The sequence below is a fragment of the Pararge aegeria genome, chromosome 10, assembly GCF_905163445.1.
Source record: "Pararge aegeria chromosome 10, ilParAegt1.1, whole genome shotgun sequence".
NCBI lineage: Eukaryota > Metazoa > Arthropoda > Insecta > Lepidoptera > Nymphalidae > Pararge > Pararge aegeria.
The window spans coordinates 10,859,251-10,875,330 of NC_053189.1; the positions used below are offsets into that span (position 1 = coordinate 10,859,251).

A 16,080-nucleotide genomic window follows, 5' to 3' on the forward strand; every position below is an offset into this window, starting at 1 on the left:
TTTTAGAACATTATGGAGAACAGGCACGCAGGTTTCCTCATGATGTTGTCCTTCACCGAGTGATGTGTACTTAATTTTTTGAATAAAAACGCATATAACTCGCAAAGTTAGAGCGTGGTAGGTGCATGCTGGGGACAGAACTCGGTTCAACTGAAAGGGAAAACGAAGTATATCATTGCTTCTTCTTATTTTTAATATTAGTTATACGGATTATTATGTAAATCAGCTTTAATTAAAAGAGTGGCTATTTACTTTAGAATTAAAACTTGGCTATCGCTGAACCAACAGACCGCATACGTTGGGTCGTTTTCGATGTTGGCTATAAATCACGGACCCTTGTCCGGTAAACAATGGACATCGAATCAAAACGTCATCCTACTGAAGCTACTTATGCCGCCACTATTATAGGATTAAATGCGAATTAGGAAATTGTGATCATAATATTACTTCTTTATATTATTATTAATAATCCCATACATTAATAAAATAATCATTAATTAAATAACAAATAAATAATTATCATAGTTTATTGCATTAGTAAACTCAAATTCAAAACTTCTTTATTCAAATATACCTGTCATAAGCGCTTAATATGAATCGTTCATAAATACTTTACATTTTTGTGACGCCATCATCTTACAAGAAGCCCGCAGAAATTTAGCCGAGTTTACTTTTAAAAAAAATATCTCACTATATTAACGTTGAGCTTTTTAATTTAATTTTAAAAATATTAAAATAGAATTTGGAAAACTGAGAAACAACAGACAACTGGAAATTAAGACATCATTCTCTCATAATCAGCTCGTTAATTCCATTATGGCAAGTCGGATGAGAGAGGAGAATCGGCAACAGCTGTGCCACTTGACTCGTAAATCCAGACTCTTCAAAAACTTCTTAAATTTTCCGTCTTAGTGAGTAAACATCGTAACTTCATCTTTCAATGGTATTTATATATATATATATATAAGTAGGAACTTCCGGCGGGGGGAAATAAGGAATCACTACCTACAAAAACGTGCCGCCAAGCGATGTCACTAAGAAACAGATCATGGGCATGGGGTTAGTATAACTATCCCCATTACAGGTTAGCCCGCTCTCATCTTAGACTTAATCACTTACAACCAGATCTAATAGCTTTAAAGGGCTATTTTGCAGAGGAATAATAAAAGGGGCAACCTCCACGCAAGTTGACTTCTAGTTAAACATTAACCACTAGATTAAAAATGCAGTTAAATAAGTCATCAAAATCATCATCTACATCAACCCATTATCGGCCAACTACAGAGCACAGGTCTCCTTCTACAATGAGAATGGTAAGGCCATAGGCTACCACGCTGGCCCAGTGCGGATTAGTGGACTCCACGCACCATTGAGAACAATATGTAGAAGTCTCAGGCGTGCAGGTTTCCTATCTGTATAACGTGATTAACAGGAAACTTAAAATATACCCACTAGGATTACATAAATGCAAAGAAATTTTAAATAAATAATGTTCCATCCTTTTATTATAAGTACCTACAAATCAATGAAATGAAGAAGCGTACTGCTTTAGTTTGCGTCATTGCCATTACATGTTATTGCAGATAAGCGCTAATCATATAATATTACAAGCAGTTCTTAGTAATACTACCTTGAAGATTTCAGAAGTTGGTTAAAGTCTTCGTTAAAACTATGATAATAAGCGTTAAAGCCCTCTTAGTTTAAGAGATCCGAGCTCTTTTTCAACAGTGCTCAGCTGTGGGTTTGTATAATGAGAGGTTACGAGAATAATGATGATGATTAAGTATAACCGCGCCATTAAACAATAGATTTATAAATGTCTTTTGTACAATAAACTGGACTGCATATATTGTGATAGCACAGGTTTTATGGTTTTTGACGTGACAACGTCTTATAAATTGGTTTGCCGGGTGACACTTCAAGAAACTGCGTTACGCTCCGCTCACGTTATGCGCTCACAATGAGAGCGAGTGAGAGGCACGCGTCCCTTCCACTCGGGCATGGTTAGCCCGCCTAAGAGCGAGAGAGACAGACATAAAAAGTGAAAGGCACGCGTCCCTTTGTAGTAAACGCTGTTTCATTGTACGCAAATGTATTGCAAGTTATTGTATGTATATTTGTATATAAATACGTATGCATGTGTAAAGGTAAAAATAAAATTTTGTTAATATGAAATTCAGTGCGAGATTCTTTGTATAAATTAATGTTTTAAATATAATTCTTTGTATAAATAAATGTTTTAAATTGTTACTATTATTTCATCCTTCTTCCTACTATACGAATGAATATTCACATTAAAATTATTTTACCACTCAAAGTCGTTGTCACGTAAAACTTTCGCCCGTATACCGACTTTACAGGCAACCAATTTTGTTTTATGTTTCATGTACATTAACAAAAAGCAAAACAAATGAAGTGTGTAACCTGCAATAGCATTCAATTAAAAATAATGCTTTTCCTACAACTACATTAATTACCGTAATTAATGCATTTACAAATAATGAATGAAAAACGATTACTGTATCGGATGAAATAATTAAAACAAATAAATGGGTACGTGCCAAAAATAATTTAAATAGTGTAAACAAGCAAGTGGTGCAAATAAATTTAACACGCGGCATTTGGATTAATGGGCACAAAAGATTACTTCACACGATAATTCAAAAGAGTTATCTCGGTCGTTAACCTAAAAAATCATTTACAAAAGGATTACTTAACCAAGATATGAATGCAAAAAAGTGCGTTAGCAAAACCTCTGTCGCATTTATGGATCTTTTTAATAAACATTTAAAATACGACAATTGTTTCTTGTCTTGCTTTCCCTACCTGTTCATAACTTTTTTTTTTATTCTACTACACGCTAGATCTGGATTACAATCTCACATGTTGGTAAGTGATGATGCAGTCTTTGATTGTAGCGGGCTAACCTGTTAGGGAGTAAGGTAGTCATACGCCTAATAGGTTTCTGTCAGTAGGGTGGTAACTAGCCACGACTAAAGCCAGACCAGACCAGACCAGCGAAATCGCCTACTGTCAGGAATCAAACCCGTCCCGGTTTAAATCATACTCCTACTTAAATTCATAACGCTTACCGTTGCGCCAGGGATGTCGTAACTGTTTGAGAAGAAATCATTTCATTCTTCGGATGCTATAAATAATATGACAAAATGGTTGTTATTTATTTGCAATTTGCAATCAAATTCAGTCGTCATTAATAACCAGAGTTAAAATATGGGTGTCGTTGGCTAAACAGACCGTATCTGTTGGATTCTGGTCGATGTCCTGCAATAAATTACAAACCCTCGTCTGGTTCACAATGGACATCGAGTCTAAACGTCAGCCTTCAGTTGCTCAATCCGAATGCTAACTAGGGAATTTGATTCCCTAGCATTCAAACATTGTTATTTACCAATCAGTTAGTTTATATTTTGCATATTCATTGGCAGAAGTTTTCCAGCCCTTAGTAGCTTACTAACGCAAGCCCGCCGATCTTTATATATAGCGTTGTGGGCTTATGCTCTAAAACCCTTATTCCTTTGTGTGAGGAGTTCTGTGCCCAGCGGTGACGTTGCTAAGATGAAGTTGTTCAATAAAAAACATTTTACATAAGTACACAATATAACTATAAAATTTTAAAAAGGAGAGATTACTACCTTTCATAAAACGCAGTTTTAACATTACGTCGTTACAGAGGTAGGCGTATCTTTCAAATTGGAGTACCTGGCATTTACCTACATATCTGCAAATCAAAAATAAATCAGCGTAGCAGCAGGGCTAGCACGGGCGGGAGATAAAAATTATATCCCCCGATTATATCCGCTGATGTGATATATACTGGCACATGGAATAGGAAAAGTTTACCTCCGGTTATTAATACACATATGTTGTATGGATATTATTCCCACTTGTGCGCCAGTGCTCTGAGTGTTGATAAAGCTGTGGGAGAAGATAAATTTATATCCTTTCCCCGGGTATATAATTGTCTCCTGCCCATGCTAGCCATGCAGAAGTAGTTACTTAGAGTGGCAGTACCTACACCCTTTATTATATTATATTTCGACTAAACCTTCTACACGGGAGGCCTGTGGGTTAACTATACTCAAAGGGCACTGAACACATTACGTGTACAGTATAATAATGGTTTTAGGATACTGTTGGGTTTGCCGAGGTTCTTTTCAGCATCTGGCATGTTCGCTCAGGAGCGAATCGATGATTTTTACGCCATTATAAGGAAAACGACGGCATCCCTCCCGACAAGGTTGCGGTCGAGCTCGAACAGTATCCTGAATAGGTTAGCGGGAAAGTTTGATTCACCTATCTTGCAACACTTCATGTCGGTGCTTGTACGGTGAAGCAAATTGTCTTGAATTTATCCTATAATCTTAATATATATAAATCTCCTGTCACGATGTTTGTCCGCGATGGACTCCTAAACTACTTAACCGATTTTAAATTAAATTGGCACACCGTGAGCAGTCTGCTCCAACTTAAGAGATAGGATAGCTTAGATCTTTAATTATAGTCGCAATTTTATTTTATTGCAAATTATTTGTCTTTAATTAATAGACAGTCACATGTTATACATATATATACTACTATAATCATTTAAGGCTTAGCGATACTGAATAATTTAAAAACAAAATCAAACGCAGACGAAGTCGCGGGCAACAGCTAGTATAATATAATTAGTTAATACTATCATAGTCGTTTAAGTTGTATTACTAACAAAGGTGGACCTTAGTTGTCTTAATAAAGAGATTATTATAGTCAAGGCTCGGGGAAGTATTCCATCAAGGGATTTAACGCCATTCTTATTTCTGCCGCCAAGCAGCAGCAATGTATTCTGGTCTGCAGGGCGTGTGCTGGTGTAAATGCAGGCTTTACACTTACGCCTCAGGTTGATGGACACAGGGCGGCACTTTGTAGGACATGTTTTTGCATGCCCTGCCCTGGTTTATTTATTTATTTATGAACATCCTTAGTATACTTACAACGTATACTAAGTCAGTTACAGATGTGCATTACAAAAATATTAGTTCATTTGTCTGAATATAATTTAGGAACTTAGCTAAACTTATATTAAATATATCAATTTGTTGGTGCTGAGCAATCATATTATTAAAAAACGAGAGCGCGCGAAATGTTGGAGCATTTCTCCGTTTGGTCTAGTGAAAATAGTGGTAATCTTTCCCTGCAAGTTCGTACCGTTTTACCTAAGTGTGTCTGGATTGTCAACCTTATTGTTAAGGAGTAAGAAGTAGTGTAAGATACAGGCCCTCCTACGCCTTTGTTCCAAAGTATCCAAACCCACCATACCTGATACAAATAATGACGGGTAATGGTTTGCTCTGTTTACAACAGTTTACATTTCGCAACAGAGGGTTTACTTGATCCGTCAATATTACTATAAAATATATATATCCTAACATACGAGTATATACCTCTAGAATAATCTGACGGAGTGACCGGATTAAGGAGACTTTCATAGGCCTGTAGTGAACTTCGCAAGAACTGTTCCAGGGTTCCTTGGTACGCAGGAAACGAATAAAAAATAATTGCTGCGCGGAAAACTGATCATCTATAAAATAATGTAGAAGAACCATTAATTCAAATAATTTCTATGCTTGTATTTTTGGCACGATTGTATAGGTACCTACGTTAAACTGTAAAAAAACAGTTGTATTCATTTATTAGGAATATAAATCTATTTGCTTAATCTTGCGTAAAGCCAATTAGTTGTAATAAACATCTAATAAATCTTATTTAAAAAAACAAAACAATTTAAATGGCAACTGTTTCGAGACGATCCGCAACCTAATTGCTTCAGAAGAAGATTTCAATAAATTGAAACTAAGTACAGTAAAGTTTTGAGAAATATGCATTGAAAAAAATATAAATTTAATATTTTCTACAATTCCGGATTAACTGGAAGAATTATTTGACTTACTTTCATCTAAGGTCGAAATAAGTGCGCAGGAACTTAATGGACTATTTACACAGATATAAAGTGGTAAAATGGGTATATGGTATAAAATGGGTAAATTGGTATGAACAGATCTTCGGCAATGTACTCTCAAAATAGTTGGAGATGAATCCGAAAATCTGTTTGGTGAGGAGTATAAAGATTGAGGAAATTAAAAAAATAAATTTATTGGAAGATGGTGATAACAAAAAAAAAAGTTTACCCAGCTAAGTTTGTTGTGGGCTCTTCTTAGACCAGGGCGTGTTTGGAACCCTCGTAGCTTTAGATTTAAGTTGGCGAACGAAGTTATCACAATCCCCTTAAAATAATGTAAACAAATACGTATGAACGCTTCATAAGTGCCTGTGATAGGCCTACATGAACAAAAAAAATTTTGAATTTGAAAAATTTGAATTTGAAAATTTAAAAATTACACCATACTAGAGAGTCGGTATGACATCAGAATGCAAATGAAGCTTAATTTTCTTAATATACATAATACTGTTCATAATAATAATAAAATAAATAATATATCATCGAATTCCGCTTATATCTAAAATGAATGAGGTCAAAACTATACCAGTATATATTAATTTACTATATTATATTAAGTAACTCATGAAAAGGTCAACTAACCAGCCCCAAAACCTCGGTTCATTTTAAATGCTTGTTTTGAACCTTTTATCACCTCTAAAACTACCATTTCTACAAAGAACTCTGTCTGCTACCTCTATACCTACCACACCTACTTACTGTACCAAGTCACGAAAGATATGGTCCTAACATTTAATGTTATTCCAAATCCCCTGTTAACGATGTCCTGAAAGACAACATACCTGGAATAGGACTGAGCAGCTCCATTGAATGGCTCAAACCTAGTCTCGATTGACGGCAAATCTAGAACACAAACATAAACCGCCAGTTTCGGTTCAGCTGATTTTTTTGAGATAAATTTCATAATTTTAAATTCCATCGGCCACAGTAATCAATGTAAAAAATATTGCATAATGAATTTGTATTTTAAAGTGACCTACCTCATTTCGTAAGCAACAATTTTTTTATGACTTGTATAAATACTAAATCAGATAAGATAATGTCTAGCAAAATATTATAATGTGCACCTTTTAAGTAATGATAACAACGTCTAGAAAATCAACACTAAATTAATAAATAAGAAAAATACCACTGGAACTACCTACAAAATACCTATGTCCAGCAGTGGACGTCAATTGGTTGAAATGATGATGACAATGATACTCGATCAGCTTGCTCGACTACCTATACCCTCAGAATTAAGAACATACAGATCAATACGAAGCACACGACTAATATTGAAGCATCAAAAACCATTCCACTTAAGTAGTGTTTCTAGAACAGGCGGTTAGGCACTTCATACCGTTTAGCATTTGAAATTAAATATTTTACCTCTAATGTAACGTTTACTATAAAATGGGAATATGGAAAAAAGTTTATTTTATTTACCATAGACATATAAATACACATATACGAATAACATAGTTATAATGACAAATAGTGATGCCTAACACGGCTTTGGCAAATATCTAGGGATTTAGAGCGACGAATATCATCAGGGAGTGCATTCCACAGCGTTGTAGCTTTTATTGTGAAGGATTCCGAGTTACTTTGAGAGTTACATTTCATCATTCGGAAAATATTCTCCCTAGTAGATCGCTGGGATCCTTGAGACGGACATGGGTCAAGGAAATTAAAGCGTTGTTTAAGGTAGAGTGGTGTCCAAGGATGAAAAAGAGTAGCATACAGGATTGAAAGGACATGCAGATTACGCCGATTAAATTTGTGAGCTAGCAACATTCTACGCGTCTGAGGTAAGACGTGCGCGAGGTTGTTTTCACTGTTATTGGACTAAATGTTGATGTACAGTGTTCTGTATGATGATGGAAAATTTAAAACTTGGCGATGGTATTCCACTTTGAAATATTTAATATCATATATATATAAAATGATTAACTTCAGGAATTGTTTTCTAGGCTAAAAATGGTTTTCAAGGTACAAGGTAAAATTGAAATATTTGCTAATAATGTGAATTCATAATTTTATACATGCTTAGAAGTTTTTGAAAAATCGGAAAGGTTGACATTCCTATTCTCTTTAAACATTCACGTATCATAACTTTGGGTAATTCTAGAATGTTCATTAGGTATCTAATATCCACAGATCGCGTAACAATATTGAAAACCGAAAATATGTCTCCCTTTACCATATTAATCATAAGAAAGATAAAGAAAGACTCGTGTAATGACGATGATACTGATTTTGATATCAATCATGATACCTTTAAAAAAGTATCTACTTAACCATCGATTTAATATTTAGGTTACTATAGGTCACTGTACTTAACTAATAACTTAATAGTTTTGTTAACATACTTTCGATGAGTTTTTTATCTGGAAGTGTCATTAGTATTATCGAAAGTATTTTTCCCTCCAGATTAATTTTGGAATGTAACGAGAGTTGTCACGAAGTAGTAGTATGAAAGCGCATATATATTTTTTATTGTATTATCTGTATATAGTAAGTATTTATTTGTATTATATTCATACAAATATTCATCAGCTATCTAAGTTCTCATAATACAAGCTACGCCTACTTTTGGGCTAGATGGCGATGTTTGTATTGTCGTAGTATATTTATTTATTTATTAAACTCGTAGCTTTAGTTAAAGGTTGACAAATTTAGTTATCGCCATGAACTCACTTCTATGTACTTATTTTAAATGTACGCATTAAAAGTTCCATCTATGTGCACATTTGAATAAAGAAATATTTGACTTTGACTTTGTCTAAATATGATATTTCTTTTAGTATCGGACTCTCTACATCTTAATCCTATCTGAGGTAGCCTCTACCAACAAAACTAATATTTCAGAAGTACTTAAAGAGTCGGTAAGCCTACTTGTTATAAATGAATTTAGAATGTAAATTCTGATTTCAAATCCTTTATCGTATAAGGCTGGAAGGTGTACCGAGTCCTTATAAAGCATTTCCTTGACAACGTTCTGATGAACTATGTATGGCACAGTTATTAATAAACAAAAAAATCGATTTTTTTCCTTGACGGCTGTTAGGTTCCAAATAGTAGAATAAAAAAATCAGCCATGTAAAACTGAAATGGTGGTTAATAGCTAAGTGAGATATCGATTTCGTCGAGACAATAAAGGCCACTGCACTGAGATTGGTCGCCGTTACATATTAATGGAAATAGCGGTTCGAGCTCGTGTTCTAGCTCAAGGTACTTGGGAGAACTGATCCATATAAAGGTGCAATGTTGGACCGACCGTGGTTTGCCACTAACTCCAATTTAAAGTTTAGTAAGATCGTTACGTATCCAGGATGACGACTTGTGTGCTGTGGGCTTTAAATATGAGATTATGTGTACGATTTTACCTTGGACAATTTTAGAGATTATCAATGCTAAATTGTTTAAAGTCTAACCGAAAAGAATTGAACAGATTACATGGACGTTATAAATTAATTTCAAATAAAGTAAGGCGATGGCTTGCCCTTATTATAAGCCAAGTTAGAGCTTTCTCTGTAAGAGGACAGTCAAGCGGTACCTAAGTTACGAAAAAACCTCAGATATTATCTGCCTACATAAGTAGGTAATAACAACAAAAAAAATCTCACGCCAGGCCATAGGCATGCCAGACCAAAAATATATTATTAACCGGGACCTCCCACTTATGAGACAGCAATCACCACTGCGCCTGAAAGATCAAAGATGGTCTAGATTATTAATCCAATTATAATTTATTTTTCCAATTAATTGTAGCATATTATTAAACTTCGTAATAGGTACTACCAAATTGCATTCCTTCTAGCATACAGTGATACTAACAGGATTGTGCTTTAGTTATATCACATAAATTTAGAACACACAGAAACCGTGTATACGACTAATATTGAAGCATCAAACACCACTCAACTTTAGCACTGTTTCTCGAACAGGCGGTTCACGGCGGAACACTCTTTCTATATAAATAAATATACTACGACAACACAAACATCGCTATCTAGCCCCAAAGTAAGCGTAGCTTGTGTTATGGATACTAATTTAGCTGATAAATATTTTTTTATGAATATAATCCACATAAATACTAATATTTATAAATAATATACAGATAAACACCCAGACACTCAAAAACATTCATGTTCATCACACAAAAAATTTCCTGTTGTGGGAATCGAACCCACGATCCTGGACTCAGAAAGCAGGGTCACATATAGCAGTTGACAGTACTTATTTTACCTCTAATGTTCTAAACGTTTACCATAAAATGGGTAAAATGACAGGAAGTTTGTGATTGAAGTCAGACGTGCGCGAGTCGTTTTCACTGTTTTTGGACACAATGCACTTCGTGCAATAATGGCTGAATGAGGGCTCTGTATGTTTTAATTTTATGATGATATTTTTGATGGATCCTCATCATCATCATTAGCCATGAGTATTACTCCGATGCGTTTTGGTGGGCGACCATTGTCGACTTTCTTCGAAGGATCTGTGTTGTCACTTATGTAGTCGCTACTTATGGTCTCAGTTAAAATTGCTTAAACGATGGGATGGAAGTTGGTATCTCAAGGTACTGGTGTGGATAAACTGAAAACGCAGCATTGGTAAACCCCGGCTAGGCGGAAACATGACTGAGACTGACCTGACGTTTCAAAAGTGCTTGTTAACTGTTGAATTTTGAATTTGAATTTGATGATTTCAAATAAATATCAATGGGGCCTGGAAATCCCATCAAAGACTATATCCAGCAGTAAACTTTGCCTAGCCCTTTGCTAGGGGAATCCCCACGTAGGGATCCCATGAATACCTCTCACTGGTGTCAGTCTTCTATCGACTAAAATTTTTCCGTCAGCACGACTCTACCTAATCTCCACCACACTTTTGTGCTTGCTTGATAGAATCAAATGATCGCTTTATTTTGAATTATAATTTTGTGGTCACTTAGCAATTGTGCATTGTGAAGTATTATAGATAGCAGATATTTCATAATTGATTCATAATCATTGGGTTATAAACAGTCAACTCTTGCTTGTCATCGCATCTTCCACTTTTCCATTAACCAATGTGATACGGTTTGTGAGTCTCTACTATTATAGCGCTTGCAGCTTTTACGGCAGTGTGTGACTTACCTACATCAATTACTTTTTTAGTACAAAACAGTGAGTCTTACCGATATGCATTCTTGAGAATATATTTAACACAACATAAGTCAGTCCTATAACAGAATAGTGGTACTCGCACACTCAGGAACACGTACATTCGACATGCCTGTTACTGACGAGTTTTATGTGTTTGGTGATCAAAATATTATGGTGCCAGTACATTTGAATTTTGGCAAATATATTTTAGATCGTTTGCGACAAATGAAAGGTGCAATAGCATTGGTAAGTTTAATTTTATAATGTTGGTATATTATAATATATTATATTAAATTATATTATCTCCATTTATTAAACATAATATAATAATATATTATATTATATATCCCAAAGTTTCAAAATTCAAAATGAATTTATTTTAAGTACACTTACTTTATAAGCACTTTAGAAACGTCAAGTTAGCCTGTTTGTTGTAATTATATTATAATTCATATTACTTCGTTTTTAATCTATAACATTCTAGACTTGTGGTATTCTTAATATAGTTTGCGACGTGTTGTCCAACTTTCTGCCTCAAAGATCAGCAAGGCGGAGGATTGTGATGATAACTATATAAAGAATCCCTTATGCCAGCCGTATTTTAGTTTTAAATTTAAAATTGTTATTGACATAGGTAAATGGGACTACTGGAGAAACTCTAACGATCCGGCAACTTCTTCAGTATTCTGTCAATCTGGCCAGTTCACTTTCAACTTTGGGAATTGGAAACGGTGACGTGATTGCAGTAGGTTCAGAAAAACGTATAACGTTTCTGCCGACTCTCTTGGGCGTTTTGTTTACTGGAGCGTCATGTACTCCTTATGCCCTAGATCTATATAGTAGCAAAGGTAATAGGTTCAAATATTTTAAGCACCCTTATAAAATATTTAGTTAAAAAAAAAAAGACCTATAATAGCTCTGCCTCCGGCTTTGCATGTGTGCTGTATGTGCTTAAATGGTACGTGCAATCCATTTTTCTGAGCTAACTAAAATCTAAGCAAAGAAAAACTAAGAAAGTCACAATTGACATTCATATTAAGGCAGTTGTAAAAAATTGCAATTCGCTACTTTGTGGTGGTGGCCATCTGGGATTTGAAATTTGTCGTAGTGTATAGTATTCTACCAGTCAAGCCCTTTTATTTGATATCCTTATTGAGGGAGTAAATTATGCAATCTGCCATATAGCTAAGAACACTCCCGACTAGTTCACCTTTCAAATAAAATCAAATTCGGTTTATTCTTTCGCTAAATACACATACAAACACACGCGCACATACGTGAAAGGATAAAATTACGTCGCTTTTGCGTCGGGAATCAGATTTCTTGAAACAGTAAAAGACTTTATAGAATTTTTTCGCGAGTACACATAACATAAATGAAGCTACTATAAATTAGTAGGGTTTTCGAGATAAATGTTCCCTGAGTTTTGACATCTTCTATTTTACCGTTGATTATAAAAAAAATTACATAAAAACACACTTTTGTATTCATTAGTAGAGTAAAGAATAAATAATTCTACAAGTTATTTGTTTTATTTTGCAGCTGTACTCAGGCAAAAGTTGTCTTTGGCAAAACCTACGCATTTGATATGCTCTAAACTCTTCTGGGAACGACATGAAGAAGTCCTAAACTCATGTGACTCTATTAAATCTCATATTTCATTTGATTGTTTTCCACAAAATGCCTTAACAATAAAAGAGCTAGTTGCAAAAGATATCGATATTGACAGATATGAACCAGCTGGAGTTCTTGGACAAGTAGATACTGCGTTTATATTGTACTCATCTGGAACGACGGGTGCGCCAAAAGGCATTCGTCTCACACATTTGAACTCTATTATGAGTAGTCTTCCGGAAAAGTATGATTCCTTTTACAATAAATTATTAACATATATATAATACTAGCATATCGCAGCGACTGCGTTCGTATTCTCAACCGTTAGTTTTCCGAGATAAGAAGTATCCCAAGCCCGTCTATTGGATTACATTTATTATTAATTTCAGTAGTAAAAGACGATGACTATCGAGTCACTTCAGTATTCTTTCTTACTTATTCTCGTATCAATAAGTATTATTTAAGTGTAATCAACTGTGCTTATAAAAGGCATTACATTTTACTTGGCTCCGACTTAAAAATGTTGTAGAAAATGTTTGTTTCTTTCTTTTTAGTTGTTTCGCAAAGTGGGTTATTATTTGTAAAAAAAAATGTAATCATAAAAGTTTAGAATTTTAAAATAGATTCACACGACACAGGCCATTAATGACTATCATGGGCCCATTATATATACAGCACGATCAGCCCTCTTGTACAGCACTAAAGTAGAATTAATGTAACCATTACCCCATAACAGAATGGCGTAAGGCATAATGCTGTGAAAGTAATTAAAAAACATAAGCCTAGCAGTTTCTGTATCAGAAAAGCAAAAACAAAGCAGTTGCAATGTCGAGCAGGCCAAGAGGCACAAATATGAAAACTAACTTCAAAGGCACTAAAATGAGACTGCTATAAAGATAGCAGTCTCATTTTAGTGCCTTTGAAGTGGAGACGTTGGGGCCGAGGGAAATGGACACCGAGCAAACTGGTGATCCTAGAGCCGGTAGTGCCCTTGGCCAAATAATTGATTTGGTCTTTGAGGGACAATGCTGCCAGCCTCTTAGGTGCTATGCATAGTGGTTTCGAAGACGTTTTAAATTTAAATCATTTTTATTTTACATATTTTGCATAGGTTATTTCTGTAATGATTCAGTTCTTTACAAATACAAAAACAAAAATGTTGCCATCTATATGGTCATTCTTTGGCAAGTTTCCCAAAACGCTAAACGCTAGACTCTAGATGATAAAGCCTCTATGTATTTAAATAGGTGTCCCCATTATTTTATTATATTATAAATACTAATATTCGAATTTATTGGCAGCTATAAAACATTACATAAATTTTCAGATACATGGATGAGTGGAACATTCAGACAGCTTATGTTCTTGGGGGATGGTATTTTAATTATGACACTTTTATGACTTTTAAATTACTTTTGGCTGGAAAAAAAGTAGTATACATTGATGACGTTACAGTTCTGAATATGTTGAAATGTATAGAAAAATATCAGGTTAGTTAGATTTATCATTTTATCAATCTTATATTATTTATTTAATTTTAATAATATTTAATTAAAATTTATGTTTTGTATTTATAGGTCAACATATTAATGGTTGTACCCTATCATCTTAATCTACTCATTAAAACAGAATCCCTAGGAAGGTTTAATTTGGATGCATTAAAAATAATTTACTCTAGGTCAACCCTTCTTCACAAAAATACCATAGAACAACTAAAGCAAAGGTCTGTTTACACTTTTACGAGTAAAAAGATTTAGCACAGTTTTCAGTCATCGCTATTTATATACCGATAGCTGAAAAATGGCTATAAACAAACAGACACTCTTCCGCATTTATAATATTTTTATGGATTTTGTTTAGACTACCTAAGCTACAACATATTTTGCAAGGCTATGGAATGACTGAATGTGGAGAACCGACTTCAGAAATTCGGGCAGTTAAGGGTCCTAAGCCAGGAAGTGTTGGCATGGCTGCACCTGGCATTACTATGAAGGCAAGTATATAATATTTTTAATCAATATTTTTTTAAATTATCTATTAGGTATACATTTATTTTTTTTCCATTTGGTGGGCGATCTGCTTGGTCCGTCCATTACGAATATAAAAACCTATTAACTACTTAATAATTTTACTAATTCTTTACGACCCAGACCCAGGGAATCTTTCGGAGTACCTCGTGATTCGTAGTTGAACATGAAAACTACTAGACAAAGGAGGAGTTTAGGATGAAGTCCATTGATTATTCTGACGACGCTTATTAGCTATTTGGCAGGCAGCCAACTTTCATTATGATATTTTAAAGCACCTATAGCATGTAGTTATATTTCTAGTTTAGATAGTGGACCTAAAGACCAACATAAAACTAGGCCCTAATCAACATGGAGAAATACGAGTGCGAGGCCCAATGTTAATGATGGAATACATAGGAGTAGACCCATCTACTTATTTGGACGAAGAAGGTTTTTTAAAAACTGGTGATGTGGGGTACTACGATGATGAAAACTACTTCTATATCGTTGAAAGGAATAAATACATAATTAATAATCAAGGGAATAAGGTAAACTATATTATGTTCTCCTAGGAAATAAAACAACTTTTCTGTCATATTGTTAAAACCTGCTCCTAGTTTTATTTAAAAAAAATCTTAAACTGTCTTTATAGACGTAATTCTTATTAATTAATAAGGAATATTAAGGAGTTATAATAATAATAATACCAATAATAGGATGCAGTAGCGTTAGTCGATATTTTAGAATTCACTTTTTACTTTAGCTGGGCATGCTTACCTATTACTGTTATCCACAGATTGCACCATTAGAACTCGAAAATTTACTGGAAATGCATCCAAAAGTTCTTGAAGCCAGTGTTATTGGAAAACCAGATCCCGATGACGGAGAACTGGCAATGGCTTTTGTAGTAAAGAGACTAGAATCAGATGTCACGGAGCAAGAGTTAATAGATTATATAGCTTCAGAAGTGAGTCTATAAAATCTTGCGAATTTTAAGTATGATTATTTAAGATGTCCACCAATCCGAAATAGGCCAGCGTGGCTACGGTCACGGCCCACCCTTCTCATTTTGGGAGGAGAACCAGGCCCTGTAGTGGGCCAGTAGGGGTTTATTGATGACGATGATAATAATGATTTAAAGAGATATTATATGTTATACAGATAATCGATAATTCCAGGTGCCGCAATATATGCAGCTAAAAGGTGGTGTGAAGTTTATCCACGAACTTCCTAGAAGCCCCAGAGGAAAAATTCTACGTCATCAGTTAGGACAAATGTTAAATTAATATTCATAACTCCACTTTAGTTT

General features: G+C 34.6%; 1 protein-coding gene across 1 annotated transcript; it reads left to right on the forward strand.

Moving 5' to 3' along the window:
* Positions 1-11,274: 11,274 nt before the first annotated feature.
* LOC120627044 (luciferin 4-monooxygenase-like) lies at positions 11,275-16,080 on the forward strand. The gene is made up of 9 exons (XM_039894883.1): positions 11,275-11,394; positions 11,783-11,996; positions 12,691-13,006; positions 14,090-14,252; positions 14,340-14,485; positions 14,623-14,755; positions 15,098-15,319; positions 15,568-15,738; positions 15,950-16,080. The coding sequence occupies exons 1-9, from the start codon at positions 11,275-11,277 to the stop codon at positions 16,055-16,057; spliced, it is 1,593 nt and encodes a 530-aa protein (XP_039750817.1). The 3' UTR covers positions 16,058-16,080.

Excerpts from the sequence above, each read along its gene's own strand:
- LOC120627044 (XM_039894883.1), top strand. The coding sequence starts at position 11,275 with ATGCCTGTTACTGACGAGTTTTATGTGTTTGGTGATCAAAATATTATG. Across the intron at positions 11,395-11,782 it reads TGAAAGGTGCAATAGCATTG|GTAAATGGGACTACTGGAGA; the intron begins GTAAGTTTAATT and ends TTATTGACATAG. Across the intron at positions 15,320-15,567 it reads TTAATAATCAAGGGAATAAG|ATTGCACCATTAGAACTCGA; the intron begins GTAAACTATATT and ends TGTTATCCACAG.